This window comes from Hesperophylax consimilis, chromosome 2 (assembly GCF_061612785.1).
Source record: "Hesperophylax consimilis isolate HC1 chromosome 2, BYU_Hcon_1.0, whole genome shotgun sequence".
Taxonomy (NCBI): Eukaryota; Metazoa; Arthropoda; class Insecta; order Trichoptera; family Limnephilidae; genus Hesperophylax; species Hesperophylax consimilis.
The window spans coordinates 7,140,944-7,163,898 of NC_142837.1; the positions used below are offsets into that span (position 1 = coordinate 7,140,944).

A 22,955-nucleotide genomic window follows, 5' to 3' on the forward strand; every position below is an offset into this window, starting at 1 on the left:
GCGGTGCAGCGGGGGCCGCTACGTCAGCCCAGCGCTGAGTCGCGGGATTTGTAGGTAGTGCATTTTTGTTGTCACTTTTGCTTGTTACCTGCCGATTTAATGTCGCTTCCACGGCCTTTACACGGTCCAATAACTCGTTAATCGTCCTACTTTGTTCGAGAATGATGCTCTTCAGCTCATATATATATCGATAGACGGAACATTGCATTGATTCACCTGGTACGGTCGAACTATTGATACGCAAATCAATATCGGTAACGAAAATCGACATACGCTGGCAATGCTGGCGCATATGTCTGTGAATTTAATAATAATAGTAACATTTGAGACGGGTTGTTTCGGAGATTTTGAACAATTCATCAAATGTCAAAATTAAATTTCAAGTTCTGTGAAAGATTTTTACAAGTTCTGTTAATATTTCAGTTCTGGCAAGCAACTAGCCTATTATTATATAATAAAATAACTTGAATAGGACTTTCACAAAACCGGAAAATGAACGTTGAAATTTGATGAATTGTACAAATTTTGTGAAACAACGCGTCCTTAATATAGTTGGCAGTCCGCGTGTACTTTTTGATAAAAAATAGCAAGTTAATTAGTTTATGAGCTCTTTGGTTATAATTAACAATTTGTGTTCCTTCAAGTTGGAACGGAATCAACTGACGGCGTTTCGATGGTCCATGAAGCGTATATACGATTTATTTCAAAGTGCTTTGTTAGTATACCTCCATTCATTAATTAGCCAGTTTGACAACGAACGACATTATCCAAAAAGTCGAGCATATTGACACCTTATTTAACACCTTGGAGGACTCGCTAAAAGCAGCGGCTTAATAAGTCTACTGACTGTCCGATTCATATTTCGACCGTGCTCGCGAACATCGCAAACTGACCGTAGATGACGGATTTCGTCAATATCGTTATTGACATAGTGTTTTATGGATCGGTAGTTACGCTTATCGATTCGAAATTGCAAAGTTATCGATTTCACTATCCTAGACCCCAAAGATAACCACCAGCAGCTTGAACAGGTAAATATACGCCTGGGTTTTCTAACTTCTTCTCAATTCTTGAATTATGCACATTACGGAATCTTATAATCATCTGCCCAATATGGCCATATATCTTGGCAATGGAATTTTCCCGATTTGCGTAAATATATGGGCGGCTCAACATTGTAAGGTTTGATCTTTTAGCTTTAAGCCATTTCAGCTTTGAGCACCAAGCTTTGAGTTTTAAACGTTGAGATGATTCAAGCGTTGAGAGGCTTTGAGATGATTCAAGCGTTGAATTTTTCTTTAGTTAATTTTCAATGCTTTGAGATTCTTCGTAAAAGGGTTTTTTGTTTGCAAATGTAGCATTTTTTTCAACCAGAAACGCACAATATTGAGAGGGTTTGTTTTTTAGAATAATCTTTATTATTACCCACATAATTTCGAATATTATTCCGAAAATATATTGGTGATTTCAGTGCCAAACTACTCCAATAATGAATATTATAAGGATATCTGCCACGAGCAAATAATATGTTTGAAGAGGTAAAATGTGTAAAACATACGCTGGTTCTGTCGTTTATTTAATCAACACGTCTTTGGAACAGAATCATGTTTTCAGGCGTTCATGAATGTTGTTTTAATATGATATTAGCATTTTTTTACCAAAGAACACAGAATGCTGTAGTATTAAAAACGATGTTTACTTCATTTGTTGGGCGTAAAATGGTACACAATATATACTAAGAGCACATAACGCCGAAAAGGTGAGCATTTTTTATGTAGTTATTTCGAGATTGTTTTCTTGAACGAATGAATTAATAAATAAATGAATGAATGAATGAAATGGAAACTTGGAAGTGGAAATTAACCCACTTACTCGTTACGAAACTCCTCAATCAAATTCTGTTTAGATGACAATCCATTTTTTCAACTTTTGGTGGCGCTTAGGCACACGCAGGAATTTCTTTAAAATTGGATCACATAAAAATTTGCAGCTTACGAAATCTCGTAACCATTAAATTAAAATTTGACTTAAGTCTTTGGGTGGTTTAATCATTTTCGTCAGTCCCAGGGGAGGAAGGTTGAATCAAAAAAATGAATACTCTTTCAATAAAATTGTATTATAGTAAAAAAAAGTTGGTTTTTATTTTTCTCTATACAAACAAACAAACCCACTCAATAAGTAAACATGAATAACAGGAGCACAAGAACTTAAAGAAGGAAAAAAAATATCAAAAATACACACGTTTACTAAAATTGTTGCGACTTATGCAATTTACGCCACTTTAAAGTTATTTTGTTTGCGCATTATTTCCTAGACACGCGCCAAATATGCACCTTAATACAATTTTTTAGCGTGGGGTATTATACGTTTGTTCTATGGTTGAGAAAAATTACTCTCTAATGAAACTTATAATAAATTAGGTAATAAAAATACAAAATATACACAGAGATGCCATTTATTTTTGCAATTTGAACATTATTATATATTACATATGTATCAGTTCTTTAATACAGAGGTTTAAGAATTAAAAAGTTGGGTATACAAATTCCAAAATACCTAACACATAAATTGGGTAATATAAACTTTTATAACATAAAGACTCTTGTACTACAAACAACCTGTAATATCAAAATATCATGTACAGAAATAACATTTTACAACTGAACAACTTTACTGGCTTTCAAACGGAGAAAACTTACTAATATATAAAAATATTGCTAATTTGTTAAAAAAACTGGTAAAATTATTCGTATTGCTGTTAAAAACGGGACAGCAATTTAACGGGACAAATGAGTTTACAGATTTCCCAATAAACTATCAGTAAAACACGAATATGTTGTCGATTGAGGATGTCGGAACAGGTGTTCATTAAATTTCTAATATGGTCGCCTTTCATCAAAAAAATTATCAGGATAAGCGCGGCTGTATGAACACGTGTTACGATTTATTCTGACTGTACAAATATTAACAGGATTTTAATAAATCAGCCATACTCATTTTTTCTCCGTGCATCCTTCAAGACCGTTCAAGATCATCATTTCTTATGAGTTATAATATTTCTTATAATTAATTATGGAGAAATGGAAATCAAATTTAAGTATTATTAATTTTATTTAAATTGGCAAATTTCAATTTTAAATAATATTACACATACTTTTTTTATGGGAATAACGCGCAAAAGTTCAAACTGCTCCCAACCTCCAGGAACTAGTAAAACTATGACTTCTCTAATTGGAGAATGTTGTGAGAGTGAAGGTAGTGAGGAGGGAAAGAAGATTGGGAAAAGAAAGGTAGAGAAGTACTTGGCTTGTGGGATCTTGTGACTAAACATAGCTAACGCCATTTCAGGCAACGTTTCATTTCCAAATTATGGTCTGTCACTATAGTGATACTGAAGAGTGTCTCACCTTGTAACGTGCCGCAAATATTCAAGGTATTTAAAAAAATATTATTTCTAAATACTTAAATAAAATTTAAACAACACAAATTAATCAAATATGATATACTCGCACACACCAGGACCTGTGAATTCAAAGTCGAGAGTCTTGCCTTTGAGAGAAGCCAAATGGACAATCAGATGGATTCGAGCTAAGACTTGTAAGAGATGAAATGTTGAACGGAGTTGAATTGTTATAAGGTTAGATGGAAAAGAGTATTAATTTAGTTTACAGAAGGACAACAAAGAATTATTTGGTCTGAAGCGAATTTTTAAAAGGTGGGAGATAACAATAGCGTTACCCAATTATTCTCAATCAAATAAAAAATGAAGTTTTAATGTAATTAATTTTAAAAAGTGAAACCGTTTTTACTATGAAAATTGAAAATGATTTTACTGCTGTGTAGTGCCTGCGGTAGTAGACAGCATGTTTGTTACTTAAACGAATGCAAAATTGTCTTTATTTAACCAACAATATCCTGTTTTAATAAGGAATTTAATTCTGAACATTTTAAGTGTTTAATTTATTGAATACAGTTATAATTAAATAAGCAACATTGATAAAAACATCATCATATCTTATGACATACTTGTATATCTTACAACATACTTGTAGTAGGTTATTTAATATTTTTTTCACATTTTTTTCTCTTTTATATAAATAAATGATTCAAAAACTCATTGTTTACCATTGATTAAAATCATTAGCATATTTATTAATTTCGTCAAAAAATATGTTAAAATACTTAACTCCGAAATGTCCTCGAAAAGCAAAACAAGTAAACTACCAAGAATCCGACATTTTCAATATACGTGTTTTTTCAGCAATTGATTTATTATTTTAGTAAAACCATGTATTTTTTTTAAATGTCCTGAATTTTAACATAATAATTTTGTGTTTTTAATACTTTGGATTATAAAATAAAACGTTTAACTAAAGAAATAAGACGTTAGACGTATTGGCTTGATATTCAAAACATCTCGTAATAGTATAAATAATGTATTTTTATCAAATTATCTACAAACCTACCGAAAATCTGTATGTTACAGATTTTTTTTAAAATTATTCTGTATTTTGAAAAAAGGTTTATTATTTTGCGACTTGAGTGTTTTGTATCAGAATGCTCTAATATCCAGTCGACTTACTACTGGATATGGAAGCAAAATTATATTTTAAATCTATGACTAACGCCCTTTTGTCCTTTTTTCCTAAGATCAATGAGTTTTCAGCAAATAAAAAACACTTAAACATAAGTAGGTTCCAAATATTTATAGCTTTATTTTAGTCGTCAATGCGTAAAAAATTGACACGACAATTTAGTCGTTTTGGTTATTTTCTGATTAAAGTCCTGTATCCCACGCACAAAAGGATTAATGATAAACCCCTGTAAATTCACCCTCAAACACATGACTGATTATGTACAGACAAATAATTACAATATACTTAACATGAATTACTAACTTTATAACACATAATATTATTATTGTTATTGAATTCCCAGTTTAACCGAGTTGATCCAGCCTACGTGTATAATATTACCTTATCCTTTCATTAAGCATTAACAATGCGCAGGTGAAGACCCAATCACGACCAATCCACTTTTATATTATCTTAGTTCTCCGTTGTTTGAAACGAATTGGATAAGTTTCTAACAGTTTTTGTCTATTGAGTTATGTTACAAATCGCGGCAGTTTTAATTTCATTATGTAGTTGTAAAATATATAGGTATTTTTAATATATAACTACATTATATAGTACGTACATAGTTACAACGTTTATTATTTTTCACTACCGTAATAACGAGTTTATTTTATTTTGGTTAACTAACAAGTAGTCATCAATATTTAAATACATAGATTTACATGTACATAGGTACAATGTACATATGTACATGTATGTACCCATACTAACTTATAATAATAACATGTATTTTTTTAATTTCTTGTACAATACAAACTTATTTTAATTTAATACATACAAGACAATAATTTAATCTCGGAAAAAAGAAGACTTACAAATATTTAAGAACTAACAAATTTAAAAAAAGAGTCCGAGTAGAGATTCATTCAAAAATCAATAGAGTTTCCCATTTGAATATCTCTTCACTGACGCTAAATGTCGATATCAGAAGAGTTTTGGTACAGGAGCAATATTATATACCTACTCCTCCCCACCGGGAGAACCATGGGTAGATTGGTCCTACATGCAGGAATACAGAACAAAACAATTTGAGGACTCTGGCTAAGATAATCATAAGGAACATAAAGACTCACGTGCTCCAAAAACAGAAAAGTTCTATGCTATATCAAGAATCTTGAAATTTTTTATTCATGTAAATTGGTAAATATTTGAAAATTAATTCGTATGTACATAAAGTACTAGGTACCTTTAATAATACTAAACATTATAATAATAGTTTATAACTAGATGAGGCAAAAATTACAATATTTTATTTATTTAAAAAAATGGCTAAGTTCTCGATATAGCACAGCAGTTTAAATAAGTTAATGGCAGCATACACCTCTCTTATAAACTGCAATGAGTGAGCTAACCCATTAGAAAGTTCTTCGAGTAGAAACACTGATAGGGGCCGCAAGTAGAGATTCCCTCAATAACTAATTATTGTATTAATCTTACAATTTAAATCAATATGTGTAGTTTTTTGTTCTTTATTTTTATCAGTCTTTGCTATTTATATATTTTTGTAAACATAGAAAATAAACATAAAAGAAAATTCAAACGTTAATTACTGTTACTAAAATGGAAATGACGCATTCGCTTATTTGTTAAGCGTAACAACTTGATAACAAGATTGGAAGCGGTAAATATTTTTTTACATAAATGCACGTTTTACTTCATTGAAATCATTTTTAAAATAGAAACAATAGACTAAGAAATAAAAAAAGAATAATATTTTGGCTTCACACATTAATAATAAAAAAAAAATAGCTGGCTAGTTGACGGACAATCAAATTTTTGTATTACCTTTATTAGGTTATCAAAAAACTTACAAATTGAATGATTTTTCAGTTATATATCTGTAGCGGCTACTAGCATAATTCATAGAACATCGAATGCTTGAGACTTTTCTACTTCTTACATCTTGTACCTTAATAATAATTCAAACCTTGGGAATTATTTCGTAAACGCATTGAGCTAGTTCAATCGCTCCCAGCTCCGCCCAGCACCGGCTACCGACACTGCCCGTCTCATGAGACCATTCACGCTCGCATCATCCGCCCGCGCCGTCAAGATCCACAGCACATTCACGCATACACTGGAGTACTTAGAAGACCCATGGTCTTCTATAGTTCTGAAAACCACCCACAAGTCTGCTCTCCACCAACGAGGTGTTGAGCCACTGACAATTATTCATACCACGACCACTCCATCACCGTTCATCTCTGCTTCATATGGTGTTGACCATCGAGGATTCGCCGTCAACGACATCCACCAACTCGGTGTTGATTTTCGGCCTGGGTAATTCGTTTCCGATCAAGTCCATCACTTCAGCGTTCAGCATCGGTCCTTAGTCATCTCATATACACTGACTCAAAAACCGCTGTGACCTCGCAAGATGTGATATCTACACTCATCTCTCGTTCGTATTACCTTGCCATCCCCAAATATCTAAGCACACATTAATAGAAAATTACATTTTTTTTGTGGCAAACTATGATACCATGTTCTGTACATTAATTAATATAAAGAGCAATATCCATAGGCCAGAGTGATCACCAATTTAAAAAATAAATATTTTTGAAACAAAAAGTGTAACGTAAACATAATTTAAAAAATGGTACCTAACGAGACATCGATGTAATAAGTTTGGTGATCGCGGCACACTTTACCTATAACCACAATAATTTAGTACTAATATTATTTACATACTGACAAAGTTATATAAACAGTTTTCATTCAAAATAATAAGCACATATTTTAATCACGAAATCTTTCTCAGAACAAGCTTTGTTACATTTTAGTTTTTTAATAATAATAGTAACCCGAGTGGTGAAATAATATAATACTTCATACATAAAACTGATGAATTAAAAATTTAAATAATATTTTCAAAAATTTCACCTTTAGTCTGCCTTCTGAATACCATAACTGAAATTACTTTCAATAAACGTTAAATATTTATTTTTATACTGTCGAGACTGCTCCATTTACGGTCAGGTTATTGTTTTTGTGGTTGTTTTTACACGACGACACGACTTTAGAGGTGATGACCTTATTGACTGAGCTCTGTCTTCTCATGTCCCTGGGGTTGCACCTTGAGTTGGCCCTGACCAGGTTGGCCTCCTCGTCCCCGATGCTGTGGGCGTCATTGGTGTGGCGCAACGGAAGGCGGTCGATCATGATGCGGGTGCTTCCTTGCCGCACGATGGACGCCTGGGTCATTGTAGATCGACGGTTCATTATTGAATTTTCTCTGGAAAGAGAAAAAAATATTTTAAATAATTTACGACACAGTACTTGGACGTAAAAAAAAGATTGTGAACAGTCAACCACTTTCACAAAAATGCCGATGAATAAAGTATAGTTATTAGAAATGTTTTTTATCTTCATTTTTAACGAGTTATTATGTTAAAGCAGATCGTTTAAAATAATTAAAGAAGAAGATAAAGATGTCAATTTTTCACAAAAAAAAATCAAACACTTGGTGAGAAAAATTCACTGAAAATTCTTACTTTTTTATTTTTTTATATATTATTGAATTTTTTTTTATAAATACATGGTTAAATAAAATTTTGAAAAATGTATAAAAAATATTGAAATAAATGTACATAATTAAAAAAAATCCCACGAAGGCGAAGCCTGAGTGTGGGTATTATAAGTATTTTTATTTTATTTATATGGTTTAAGTGGAGATACAATATCAAATATAAATTTAAGTTATTTTAAAAGAGTTACTGTAGAGTTGCAATACAAGAAACTAAATCATGAAATATGCAAAAGTTTTATAATAAGTTAAATACTAGTTTTTAAAGAAGACATCTTAAAAAGTGAATTAGCAGACAAAGCATTACAAACAATAAAATATATCCGCTGTTTTTTATGTATGTGAAATAATAAAAAAATAATCTCTAGATGGATATAAATGTTACAGATAGCTTTGCTAAAACTTATAAGAAAAAATATCTAGTTCAGTGTTTTTTAGCCAAGATTTGATTTACTTTTTAAAAGATTGAAGGTTTACACACGTGTCCCTTTTAAAGGTTGTACATAAAGAATAATACATTTTTGGAGCAATAAAACTAATATGCCTTTGGGCCAACCTGGTTTTGCAGTGAGGCACAGCATATTCACAAGCGCCATGTCGTTGGCTGGCACGATTTGAATTTGTTTTAACGATTTGAACTTGTTTTAACCGGTATGACGACAGTGAGACTGTTTTATTTTCAACGATTTTCAATGATATTTTTGATGAGTAAAATATAGGGCCTCCTTGACAAAGGAATTTCCTAGCGAGATAAGCGGCTCATGATTATATAGTTGATTGACCTCATTTAATGTAATGAAATATTTTCATATATGTTATCTTAGGTTATACTGCTTATACTAACTTCCATTAACTATTTTATCTTAACTTTTCCATATATATTTATGAAGGATAACATACACTTTTTATTATGTCTTCACGGCTTAAAATGTATACAACTTTATATTTTAGTTATATTTATGAATGTGTCAAATAAAATGTAAATACTCATTTATGTATCCAATAAGTCTGTATCGACACAGGTATATTCTAGTGAGACAAAGTTTTAATTTTTTAATCTGGTGAGGTTTTTAGTGACATATATAGTCTCACAAAAGTTCAAACTTTTGCCGATAGGGCTCACTAGTGACGTTATGATTTTGTTTTCTTTCCAAACTCTGTAATTTATATAACTAAAACAGAGATAAATGGATGTTTCTGTTAGAATTACCTTTGACTGCCCCTTCTCCGCCCGGGCCACATTTGGAATGCTCCGTAAATGACCGGATTCACTAAACTGTTGCTCATTCCGAAAAAGAAAATTCCACTCTGCAGCTCTTCACTTATCTATAATAAATACATTTTAAAATTTATCAATAATTATGACATAAATCAAATGATTTAAATTCCAGGTTTCATTACGGACTAGAACAAAATAAATGCGTTTGAATGTTATAAGGGCACATTGCAAAAAAATACTAATGTTAAAATAGTTGTTTTTTTTATTGCATTTGTTGTTTTCTGTTTTGTAGGTACCTGTTTTTTTTAAATTTATGTATAGATTTCCAATAAAATAAAAAAAACATAAGCAATGGCAATTATATGATTTGCTGTATCTGTGTTTTCTGAAGATGTTGAAATTTAAAACAGCAATCAGTATTTTTACTGTTTTGGTACGAGAACACCGATGGATGCCAGGAAAACACTTTCTTCTATTTTTCTTCACATCGATGTATTTTATTGAAATACATTAAGCAAAAGAGTCTGATTTCTGTTGGCCTTTAGGTACTTCTATATCTATCAGTTCTTACAAGACTTCACGAACACAGTACCTACAGATTAAGGGTTTCATGTTTCTTAATCTGTAGATACTTCTATATCCATCAATATTGACAACAACGCTTAGATTAAAGGTTTAATTGCCAACAGTACTCCTGATACTGGGACTAACTCCTCTTTTAAACTAAAAGATACAAAATAATGATAACATATTAAGAATGTTGGCCTTAGTAGTTAAACAAAATATTAGGTTTGAAACTAAAATTTCAAAAGGACATGGCATAACAATGGAAATATATATTGCAGCTTGAAGATGGCAATTTTTATTTGTTATTATTTTTTTTATTATGGGTGCAATTATTATAATCCGGTGGCCATAAAGTAGGACAATTTCTTGTTTAGAGCTGAATACAATAAATTTTTGGAGATCTTAAAATAAACAAATAATAACCAAGGGTTCGGGGAATACGTACTTAAGGGTATTGATCGATGCAAACAAACTAACACTCAAATGTACGAGTACATTGTACAATGAGAAATAATTTTTAATCATAATTTTAAATTCGCGATATCGTTGAAGGACTTCGTGTTTATAAAAATGCAAGGCTGTTAGATAAATCATTTTATTTGTCGTTGTACAAACCTAATAAGATAGCTATACGAGGTGTTCGGGCACAAACTTCGGGAGGTGATTCTACATGACACTACAAATAAAAAGGATTTAAAATTATAAACGATTTGAATTATGACCAACTTTTTTTCGAAATTTCAACGTTTTATGGTAGTTTTCGGTTTAAAAAAATGAATTTCTTTCATGTAAAAAATGACATTCATGTAAAATATTTTTGTGCGGTAAGAAAAGCAATGGAATTTCATAATAATAAAACCCGGACACGCTGTATAATATTATTAAAATATTGTTATTAATATTATTAAAATAGTGTTATTATGAGAAATTTAAAAGTTTTTAGGGGAAAAAAAACTGAGCTGTTTTTATGGAAAAAAATAATGAAATTTCTATGGACAAATATTTTTGTGTGGAAAAAAACAATGGAAGTTCTAAAAAGTTACAACCTGGATCCCTGTTTAGCAATATTATAATGCTGTTCAGTAGTATTTACAGTTAAAATTGCTTTATTTTGAGGTAGGTATGTACAAATCACTGAGCATTTGGTGCTTCTATACACCCATCTTCGCGCGAGAGATCAATCGTAACCAAAGGCAACAATATTGATGTCGCAGAATTCTTCAGAAGATTGGACTCTTGATTTCATTTTCATCTGTTTTCACCACTTCGTATGATCCGGGCCTTTTCAAAACCTCCTTTGATATATCCCTTCCCACAGCTTCTACCGTAAATCGCCTCGTTACTCTGCCAAACCGGGTAAAGACATAGTTCCCCTCGTTTTTACACTACGCAGGAGTGCTCTGATGAGGTGTCCCATAAAAAATAAAAATAACAAAATTTTTGAAAGGCACGCATTCCTATAATGCAACCATAATTAAAATGTGTCCCTTTTTTAGTAATGAAATAAGTACGTACTATCTAAAAGTTATTATTTACAATAAAAAATCATTTCATTTTTATTTATAGTTACGTGTTCATCAGGGTTGATGAAGATTAGAATGATCATCATGGTGTAGTAGGGTGTCCACCAGATTACGAAGGCCACTACAATGACCACGGATATTCTCAAGGACTTCATCTTGGCCCGGTGGATCAGCCGCCTCCTGTTGAGATCTGGTCTCCTTCCTCCTCCCACTTCTTCCCTGAACACTTTCTCACTTTCTGAAATATAATTAATTTTTCAATATTGAAAAGAAACCAATACTAAATTAATTCTTATATATATCGCGTAATATTTACAAAAAAAATATGAGATAGACCAAAGTTATGAAATTATTTGCAACAAAGATAATAGGTAATTTAAGAACTCATTACGCAAACCCATCAACGAAGAAAAAATGGGACGAATATGATTGCAGTTAGTAATTTTGAAGGACAATACATAAATAAAAAATATCCGTGAACACTATGAACAGTAGCAACTTGTGGTTTGTACTCACAAAATTGGGTGGTGCGCTTTAGCCTGACAATAATAAATGTTTACATTTATTATTGTCAGGCTTTCCCTACGCACCAGGTACAGAATACCAACAATTTTGTAGCCTATCAACCTGCTGGAACTATTAGTATGCAAACTGAGAATTAAAGTGGTGCCATCTCGGCGCGACATATAAATGTAAAAGAAATACCCGATGACACAATAAATTTATTGCGTCGCCGAAAAGTTCCGAGGCGTTGATGAGCGCCGCTCATGTTTCGGAGAAATTTTAATTTTCAATGGTCAACATCCACCATCTGTGTTTATATATAATTGATATTACCAGGTGACATTGCTCGGTGAGTGATATGGAATCCGCTTGGATATGTGAAATGAGCGAGAGGAAGGTGGTGAAGATCATAAATATATGGTCCAAATAAAGAACCAAATACGGCCGCAGCCAGTTCGAGCAACGTTTCAATTCTGAATGGTAGTCTTACACCAAGACGATATTGAGAATATTTTCCACTCTGGAAGGTGCCACAAATGTACAATATAATAATTTAAATTGTGAAATCACACAAATTAATCAAAATAAATTAACTTGCGCGTGCCGGGATTTTAACCGGGGACCTTCAGTTTTCTGTTTGAGCCGGTCGACCATAGAAATAATTTTATAAAATATTTTTCGTTAATTTTAAAGCATTTGGATTTTGGTGGTACTATTATTGTTAGGTAATTATTATTTTTAGTTTGACCGAAATTTTGGGAGAGCGTAAATTCAACGCTTCTGGTGCTATCCCCCTGCCCCTGCCCCTGAATGATAGTAATGAAGTGATCAGGCTGATGGATGACTTACTGGATATGGCCTTGAAGGTGGCTGCATACGTGATGAATAAGATGACGAGGGGAATGATGAACATGAAGAGCAGCGAGAGCGTGGTGTACAGAGGTTCCTGCCACTGGGCCGTGTACATGCCGTGGGTCACGCACTGGTAGAAGTCCTCCGCGAAGGGTCCTTTCGCCTCGTGGAATACCAGAATCTGTAAACAAACAAATATATTGTTAATGTTGAAAGATTGCAAGAATGCTTAAATTTACTAATTTCGGTTGTTGGTGAACGGGTAAGTAAGTAACGAAAAATATTATTGTGTTATGCGTTACATTTTTCAACTATAATGAACTTTTAATTTTTAAAATTGGAACCACTTATCACATCCGACAAGAGATAAAGCAGGTACCAAAATTAAGTTATGAGTTATCAATATTTTCTTTACAAATGTTTGACAGATGCTTAGATGAATTGATAGGGTAAATATATGTTACTGAGACAGCGCGGTTTAGTTTTAAAAAGCGTTGCTACACTTTTTTTTCGGTTAGTGTGAATCTAAAGTGGCTTGTATTTTTATAATGCCATTTGACAGATGTCGTGATTTTTCAAGTTCACTAAGTACGGGTTGTTTCACAGAATTTAAATACATCATAAAATTTAGAAGATAATTTTCAAGTTCTGTTAAAGTTACTTTATTATATTAGTTATTATTTTTTAATGGTAAACTAATGTTTATAAGACAAGTTTTTATGATTATCATAAAGGATAACAAATAATAATAAGCAATAATTAGTCGCGTGAAATGTCAATGCAAATTGAAAATATCTCCCGAGTAAAAATAAATGCTGCCAACGGGAATTGAACCCGTGCCTTCTGATGTCCGGTCAGGTGCTCTGAAACCACTGAGCTATGTCGGTTTATTTCCAACCCGCCAAATGATTCAATATGTACTAGTACGTCAATCAACAATTACTGCTCATTATATTTTTTTCACATTTAAAAAACCTTTAACTTTATTTTTGTAGGAAAGGCTTTGTCAGTGCTAAATTTCTCACAAGATGGCGTCGAGACGTATAATATCTTCATTTATTGGTGAAATATTTTTTGACTTACAAATATTATTATTTTTTAATGATTAACTAATGTTTATAAGATACGGTTTTATGCATAGCATAAAGGATAAGAAATAATCATAAGCAATAATTATTTATTTTAGTTCTGTTCAGACGTCTGTCAGAAGTGTTTTGTTCGTGTTTCTAGAAAACAAATAATAATCTACATTTGTACAGCTTTCAATAAGTTTTCAGTCATTAAAAATGCGCTGTCTTCAATCTCCTTCTTCATCGTTTTTTATAGTAGATCTACTATCATCTTCTCGTATCTGCATCTCGAGTCACTCTATTCTATTGACCCGGTGCGGCGCGCGATCCGGAAGAGCAGAAGCCAAGGAATGTGGAGAAAAATACCGAGAAACAATTTTCCTTAACGCTTACAAGTTGAATATCTCCACTTATAAATTTTTGTCGATGTAGAAACGAGTCTGCGCATAGTTCTAATAAATAGTTCTAAGAGACCCACTGCCCGAGACATAACATTTTCAGTTTATACGGAAGAAGAATATTACCGATAGGTACTTATTATTAGTTATTTGTATGCTCTACAGTTTATAAATAATATTTAATAATGATAAGAATATTTTTTTGATCATATAGCGCCGTTTTCGTGAAAGATCACCTCAAGTTTGCTGCATCGAAAATTTAAAACAAGTTCTATTGAGTTTTGATAAGATGATAAAATTTTAAGATGTAATGCTTACGTAGAGGCAGCTTCATACTTTAAAATTGATAGATGCATTATTCCCAAATAAATTAGTTAACAATAAAGGTGGAGTCACATTACGCTATACACTATACATCATCATATGTACATTTGTATATAATAAACATTGATAATAATTTATGATAACATTTTTAATATTGTTAAAGGACAAACATATTTAAATGGCGAAAAAATAATCAATCTTTTAAAAATCTATTATATTTTATAATATTGATTCTATTTTTGTTTGTTTCGGATTTTAAGAAATTGATTAACTAGACGTAGAAATCATATCAGCAAATAGCATGATCAGAGGCCGGAGAGGAAGAACAATCTGCAAATAGGTTTAATCAAAAAATAATCAGCAGCTTTTAGCACGGACTGGACATTTTTATGCAACAGAACAGGAAGCAGTCATTCAGTTAGAAGACAAAGTCAAGTCAACTGATATCAGGGCAAATAGACAAACAGTAGAGGGGTTAAGTTCTAATTGTTCAAGAGAGAGTGGGAAGAAGTTCTTGGGTCAAAAGCCAATTGGACACCTAAAGGTGAGTGGCATTATCAGGGAAACAAGAGCTCTATAGAATCTATACATTTTATTTAAAATAAAACAACGATAAAACTACAATATTTAAATAACACTTTATTTTCCATTTATGAATTTTTCCACTTTACCCGTTAGATTTAATATATTGTAACACTTTTATTAAAATTAAAGAGGGAAATAATGTGTTAATTGTTGAACATTAATTAGCACTTATTATTTATTATATGTCTAATGTCTATACATTCCTCCTTTAGTAGTTATTCTCCAAGTCTTTAAGTAATAACTCCTGGCCTTTGGTTATGTTACGTAAAAAAAAAACAAAGCAAAAGGTAGAATCTTTCAAAATGGGACCTTTTGACACCGTATTAAAATAATGCACTATCAATATAATAAGCATCAAACGATGACGCATATAAAGCAAAAAATACAAATAAATAGCACACATATTGTACACAACCGTACCTCAAACTGTACACAACCATATTTAATATTGTACACAACCGTACCTTATTATTATACATACTGCCTTTATTATTAAAATTTTTTTCTTGATATTTCATTTAATTTAATTTCAATAGGTCCATTTTACTTAAATACATACTAAATATAAAATTATATAATCTTATAAAATTGTAAAATGCATGAGTAAAAACAAAGCACAAAACTTTTCATGCACAAGGACGGGTTGTTTCACAGAATTTGAATAATTTATCATATTTCAAAGTTGATAAGTTCTGTGAAGGTTTTGTTAAGGTTCTGTTATTTCAGTTTTGTGAAACAGCTGTCCATTAATGTTACAATGACAGAAATTGAATAGAACCTTCACAGACGAATTGTTCAAATTCTCTGACGCCCCCCGTTTTTAGTGAGACTAACATTACCAACCAATTTTATTTTTTAATACTGCAAATGTATTAATAAAAATAGTATCGATTCTCCTAAATTGTAGGTAACTAAGATGTCATGAAAAAATATTTTTACACTTTTTTCTTTCTTGTCTACAGCGTTAATAAATTTTTCTTAGTATATTGTGTGGCACCTATTTACGGTGCTAAATAAATCCATGTAAAAACCGTGAACCATGCACCTAATCCTCAATACTAAAATAATAACTTATTATAAATTAAGATCAAATTAAACAATTATGTATTTACAATTTTATTTTCATTCCATCATTCCAATTTTTGTTTCATCTTCAAACGGCATTTTCAAATTGAGGTGAAATCACCGGTAGACAATGCAATAGTATTTACTTTTAAGTTATATGCAGATATAATGTATAGGTAAGTTAAAGGTAAATAGTTACATAGTAAACTAATATAAATTATACTTAGATTTGCCCGGAAAAATATAAAAATAAAATATTTAAACGAGTAGTATAAAATATATTATATTCATGTAAAGGTACATATTTAATAAAATTTACGTTCCCAAAATATATGTCAGATATTTATAAAGACAAGGGCAAAATTTCCTCTCTTTCCTTTTTACTGACGAGAAGAAAGTTGGTATTTAATTGTAAAATATGACATTATGGGACCTCAGTATTCTCCTGATTCATTTAACGCTCGTTAGTGTTTTTATGTTTTTAGGGAAAAACAACCTGCTTCATGAATTTTGTTGATTTATTATATTTTACTAATTACCGTACATATAAAAAGCACGGTTAATTAAAAAAACTGTATTAATTATAGAAATAATAAATCTTTTAATAAAACCGGTGAGCGCCGGCTAGATTCCTGTTAGTTTTGCCGTTAATAAGGGCCAAAATGGACCAGCAATTCGAAGTGGTAATAACAATCAGGCAAACAAAAGACATTTTGAAATGAATGGCCTAAATAGCACTTTGTACCCTGCTTAATGCGCATTTACCGTTAATGGTTTATAGTGCTATTCCTATTTAAGTATCTCCGCAATTCTGTTAAGGGCTAAACAACATGTATAAAATTATTTAATTATCGTTAATAATGTAAGAAATTACTAAATAATGCAATAAACAAGCATTGTAAATTACCAAATTATGAAAAATAATTCAATTGAAATCGTTTTAATTTAGTAATTTATTTCAATTCCATCATTTTTTTCTTGTAATGTTTATAGTTATCATGTATGAAAATTTTTTATTTAATCGCTTTATAATTATAAATTTGCTAACACCTTAACAGAAAATAAGTATATTCTCTAGAATTTGCATATGTCTGATATACCTAGTTCTAATGAAATCAACAGTCAACTAACTACAGCAATGAGTCAAAATATTTTGGTATTCCCATTTTAATACATCTTTTTTTTTAAAAGAAAGACTAACATTCCCGGGTTACGAATAACCTGACAATATTTGAAAATCTCTTACTACCACCACAGTAAGCTGAAAATATTGCTTGAGTTGTGATGGAGGACTTAGCCAGCCGAGGAATTGAACACACTACGCCTGAGTGGGATCGAGCGCGATATCAACTCGGCCACCGATCGGTCATAGACAGTGAAAAATTAAATTTCATGGTAAGAAACTATATAATCACACACAAAAGTAAACAAAACAAAATAATGGAAACTAATACACATACTTAAAGTAAAGTTTGCTTATGGCTCAGAGAACTGACTGATAATCAACTTGCAAACCTTTTGAAGAAAATGTTTAAGCATGTGGATAGTCAACACAACTATATTAAATAAATACCATAGGCCCATCATAACAAGAAGCCCTAGTGAGGAGGACTGTGAAAATTGTGACATTATTATTGGACACATATCTTTTAAATAACGAAAAACGTTCACTATTCTTATACCTACACAGATTCCTATTTTTATAATTTTGTATTATTACCAGCTCTGTACGGTTATATTAAGTATGCATTGTTTATGTTGTGTCTATTTATGTTACGTTTAAGTGTTTATAATCATATTTATATTTATCTATACTCATTTAATGTATTTATTTAAAAATTTGTCTATTTTATGCGATTATATTTTTAGTTTTAAAAGAAAAATGTTACCTTTTCATGGCCAGATCACTTTTAATGGGCGAAAACCAAAATAAATAGTAATAATACCAACTTTTTTAGTGCGAACGTCATATTCCACCATACACAAAGACGCGTTGAAAATGCACTAAAACATTTTGAACTGGTGAAGATGGGTAGTATTTAAACCAACAAGTGCCTACTTAATCGGAAAATAAGCATGAAATTAAATTAACAATACATCATAATCTACTACTTGTCATGGTGTTCTGTTGAATGGTCAATTAATTATCGGAACTATTATTACTTTCTTTTGTTAATAAAACTATTAAAGCGTCTCTTCAATGCTAAATTATTATCCACATCACTTGGAATTTCTTGTCTCACTAACTTTCACAGCTTTACTCTAAGGAAAATCGTTGGTACAACAAACGGCTTCAAGAATTTGCTTTTCCAAATCTAAGCATTTTTTTAATCAGAAAATTGAAAACGTATTAACTAACTAACTAACCATCACGCCGTTTCCCCGCAGGGGTAGGCAGAGAGGACGGACTGCAAAACAATTCGGTCTTGGCACACACTCCTTGCCTCATTCACATTCATACATCGTCTAATACACACTCTTCTATGATTCTGACTCTTGACATGGCCCGACTCCAGTATCTGATTCACTTAGTCGTGCCATGTCTTCCTCGGGCGTCCCCGACTGCTGCTGCTATTCACATTTGCATCGAATATTTGAGAAATTTTACCTAGAAAGGTAAGAATATTAAGTTTATATGTTTTATTGAATTATAAATCTGATATTCAGATTTAAAAGTAAAATGTGGAGCTTTTGCTAAAGAATCGGCATAAGTAATATTACGGAACATATTTTCACAGCAAAAACTAGGTAAGTTTCAAATTTAATATATATTGAAAGGCAATGATTTTAATAATTTTTTTATTTATTTTTATATTTACTCCACACAGGAGGCCCTGAAGAAAATAATTTCCCTCAGGGCCTATGTCATCTTTGGGGATGGTGTGTGGAGGGTCTTTTTGTGGAGAGGAAGGAGTGAACATGGGTCTTGAAGAGTCCCATGTTGTAGGAGGGAGGAAACACAGAGGCCGGCAGTTCGTTCCACAGCCGAGCTGTTGAACTTAAGAACGAATCGTAGAAGCGACCCGTTCTCATGTGACAAGTGTCAACTGTGTACAAATGTTGGACGCGCGATTTGTACAGGGTGAGCAGTTGTGTACTATTAAAGTATCTGCGGGCCCTGTACAGTACGCCCAGCTTCTGAGAGGCCAACTTTACTCTGGCTTCGATGGAGCCCCCGTACCTGAGATGGTCACTTATAGTTACACCAAGCATATCAATGGAAGGCCTGTTCGGAAGATTGCTTCCGTTGAAGGAGACAAGATTATCATTTGGATCCCTTTCAGACGTAATCAGACAGGATTGGGTCTTTGAAACATTAAATTCGACGAGATTATTTTTACCCCAAGAGGAAATACTCTCGAGATAACCGTCCATTCTCTGCTTCAAAGCCCTCCGAGCCGTTGGAGTTTGTGTGCCCTTTGGGGGCTTATCAAACAAAAAGCTATCATGAACTGTACTGTCATCCGCGTAACAATGAATCGGTGCACATGTCAAAAGGTCATTGATGTGCAACAAAAACAAAGTCGGAGACAGAACCGATCCCTGTGGGACGCCAGCATTTATGGAGTGCGAGGAAGAGGTGAAACCGTCAGCAACCGCCTGAATCGACTTATCCCTTAAAAAGTCAGCAATCAACGTACACAGGGATGCGGGAAGTCCGTAAGAATGCAATTTGTTGACAAGTCCTCGGTGCCAGACCCGGTCAAAGGCCTTGGATATGTCTAGTGCGACCGTTTGGGTCTCACCGTAACGTTCCAGGCACCGCCCCCAAACATGCGCCACATACGCGAGAAGATCACCGCACGAGCGGTTCCGCCGGAATCCGTATTGACGGTCGTTGATAATTTTGTTCTTCTCGAGGTATGTGAGCAGTTTGTCGTTGATCACACGTTCCATCACTTTGGACAGAACTGATGTGATCGCTATGGGGCGGTAGTTGGCCGGGTTGGAGCGGTCACCTTTCTTGGGAATAGGGTGAATTACCGCTTTTTTCCAACCAGAGGGCACAGTTCCACACTTCAGGGACATTTTGAAGAGCTTTGTCAAAACTGGAACTATTTCCGCAGCACACCTCTGCAATACCAGGGCAGGTATTCCATCAGGTCCACTAGCTTTGTTAACGTCGAGCCCCCGTATGACGTGGAGTACATCCCGATGCTGGATCCTCAGCTTTTTCATATAGAAGCTTCAGTGAGGAACCGACGGCGGAACAGCACCCCCGTCGTCGAGGGTCGAGTTTTCCGCAAACATTTTCCCTAATAGGTTAGCCTTTTCGGTGGCGGTGTTTGCTAGTAAGCCGTCAGGTCTGGTAAGAGGTGGCAAACTGGGTTTGCAAAAATTTCGACCTATTGAGCCCGCAAGCGACCAGAATGCTCTGCTGCCATGCGGGCAGGCAGCCAGCTTTATGCTGATCTACAAGTCGTGTTCAAATTTTAACCTATTAATGATTCTTTTGCATTCCTTTGCCGATTTGTTGTATGCTGATCTGCTTTCGGGCGTTCGAGATGTGTTGTAGGCTCGGTAAGCCGCGTTTTTTCGTCGAACTGCTTCGGAGCATTGTCGACTGAATCACGGCTTTGAGCCCACACCAGTTTCTTTAGTAGTCGATTGTATGAAGCCATCCATCGCCGATTTGATGACTTTACCAATCTCCTGGGCACATCTTGAAGGGTCCGAAGTCCGAAAACAAACAGCTGACCACGGAAAAGCGTTGAAATGGGCCCGCATACCGAACCAATCTGCTGACCTATAGTGCCACACTTTTCTCCTCAGTCTCTCATTGGTTGGTCTGAGGCTAACGAGGATTGATGTCGTCACTAGGCAGTGGTCAGATGATCCCAGAGGCGCTGTGACGTCAATCTTATAACCGTGTGGCACAGTAGTTAAGAATAGGTCTAACAGATTGGAGCGGTGATTCTGGACATCAGGAACCCTTGTAGGCTCCTGAACTAATTGCTCTAATCCGTAGCAAATGGCAAAGGATTCCGCCTGTCGGCCAGCCGAGTCCGTTGGGCCTGAGAACCTCAACCATGGTTCGTTATGAACATTGAAGTCCCCCAGAACAACAAACTCGGCCGAAGGGTAGCGGGGCAAGAGATCATCAATAGTATCGCTCAAATGTTTGAAGAGCTCGGAAGTGTCTGATTCGCTATGGTTCGGTGAGCGGTATAGACATGCGTAGAATCTTGCCGTACTGGCAAGATTGACGCGCACCCACATTACGTTGAATCTGGAGTTTTCCAGACTCAATAGTCGTACACAGTTGACGTCAGCTCGACTATAGAGGCAGACTCCTCCTTTGAGTCGGAATTTGCTTGCGAGGGTAAAGCCCGGGCAGTCCAGATAGGAGGAGTCTGGCGGCTCGGCTATCTGAGTTTCGGATAGGAAAAGAAGGTTGGGACGTTGGGACAAAAGATGGTGATGGACGGAATTTAAATTTGTGTGCAGGCCGCGAATGTTGGCAAAATTTACCAACAATTTTGGCCCGCACCGGGGACGCCTGCTACTCGCCGCTGTAATGATGTTAAAATTGTTGTGTTGTATGTTCATGAATTTAAAGTTTTTTTTTTTTGTAAGGGTAGGAGGTGAAAGGAAAGGTCTGGAAAGGAAAGGTATGAGGGGTGGGTAGGAATCTGGGGTTCAGGCTGTCCAGGAGTGATGAGCGTTTGGTTCCACCCCACCCACTGCAGTGCTAGGCGATAGGCTGGGAGAGTCCGGCTGGAGAGGGCAACCAATGCGCCCCAAACGCTGCTGCTGGGTCCCCTCCGGTCACGAACCGGCACAACAGCAGTGGCAGGGTTTTTTCACTCGCTGATGGGGCAGCCCTCCCTTAGTCGTGAGCCTGAGGGTCGGGCCCCTGTACTATCGAGCGGCCCGGACAGCGGTAACCGGTTGTAAAGGGTCTCCCTCAACCAGCATCTCTCAACCGGCCCGCCACGCAGAAGGTGGGCCGTCGCACCCGCCACCAAGACCTGGGCAAACCTTAACCCATGAACCCGGGCACCCCTGCTAAGTCACCAAACGTAGCGAACCACTTGGGGTGACCTGTGGCAGAGGTGTTGGTCATCCAATAAATGGTTCCCAGGGCGGCGGTACCCATTTCCGCCTACCAAATTGAAAATTTAATAATACGATTATACAAACATAAAAACGTTATCAATAAATGCGCTTCTAAATGAAACAATACATTTTACAATGATGAACGAATTCGAAATAAAATAAGCAGTTCGAAATATTATGCAGAACTAATAGTTTTTTTATGGAAAGATTTTATCCAAATTAATGTTTACTTGGGTTTTGTTAATAAGTAAATAATTATTTTGTGATAGATGTCAGAAAAGCGATGTAATTTCTCACTATCAAAGGGCTCATATGAATGTTTATAAATTCAATGTATCACATTTAATTCTTTCTCTCTACTTAAAAATTCAAGAATAACAATCATTAAGTCCGTGTTGTGGGTTTTATATGCGAGTCAGTACATTGCAAATAAGTAAAAGGAGTACCAATAAACTATTAATTTTGTCTTGAAGAATAGTACTTTACTTAAAGAATATTTCTTCCTAGCCACCACTAGGTCATGAGTATTTACAAATAGAAATGAAAAATATGTTTTTATTAACTGATTAAGATTATTTCCTTTTAACCATTGTACTGTAAAATTTTATCCAAATAAATGAGGTAT

General features: G+C 34.0%; 1 protein-coding gene across 1 annotated transcript in view; it reads right to left on the minus strand.

The window, feature by feature from the left end:
- Positions 1-2,476: 2,476 nt before the first annotated feature.
- The window catches only part of LOC149425658 (gonadotropin-releasing hormone receptor-like), a 476,707-nt gene continuing 456,228 nt past the window's right edge, over positions 2,477-22,955 (minus strand). The window contains exons 4-7 of the mRNA XM_089640935.1: positions 12,826-13,009; positions 11,520-11,710; positions 9,374-9,489; positions 2,477-7,872 (exon numbers count right to left, since the gene is read on the minus strand). Of these exons, the coding sequence (XP_089497061.1) occupies positions 7,584-7,872; positions 9,374-9,489; positions 11,520-11,710; positions 12,826-13,009 (780 nt within the window). The 3' untranslated portion in view covers positions 2,477-7,583. The remainder of the gene's footprint in view (positions 7,873-9,373; positions 9,490-11,519; positions 11,711-12,825; positions 13,010-22,955) is intronic.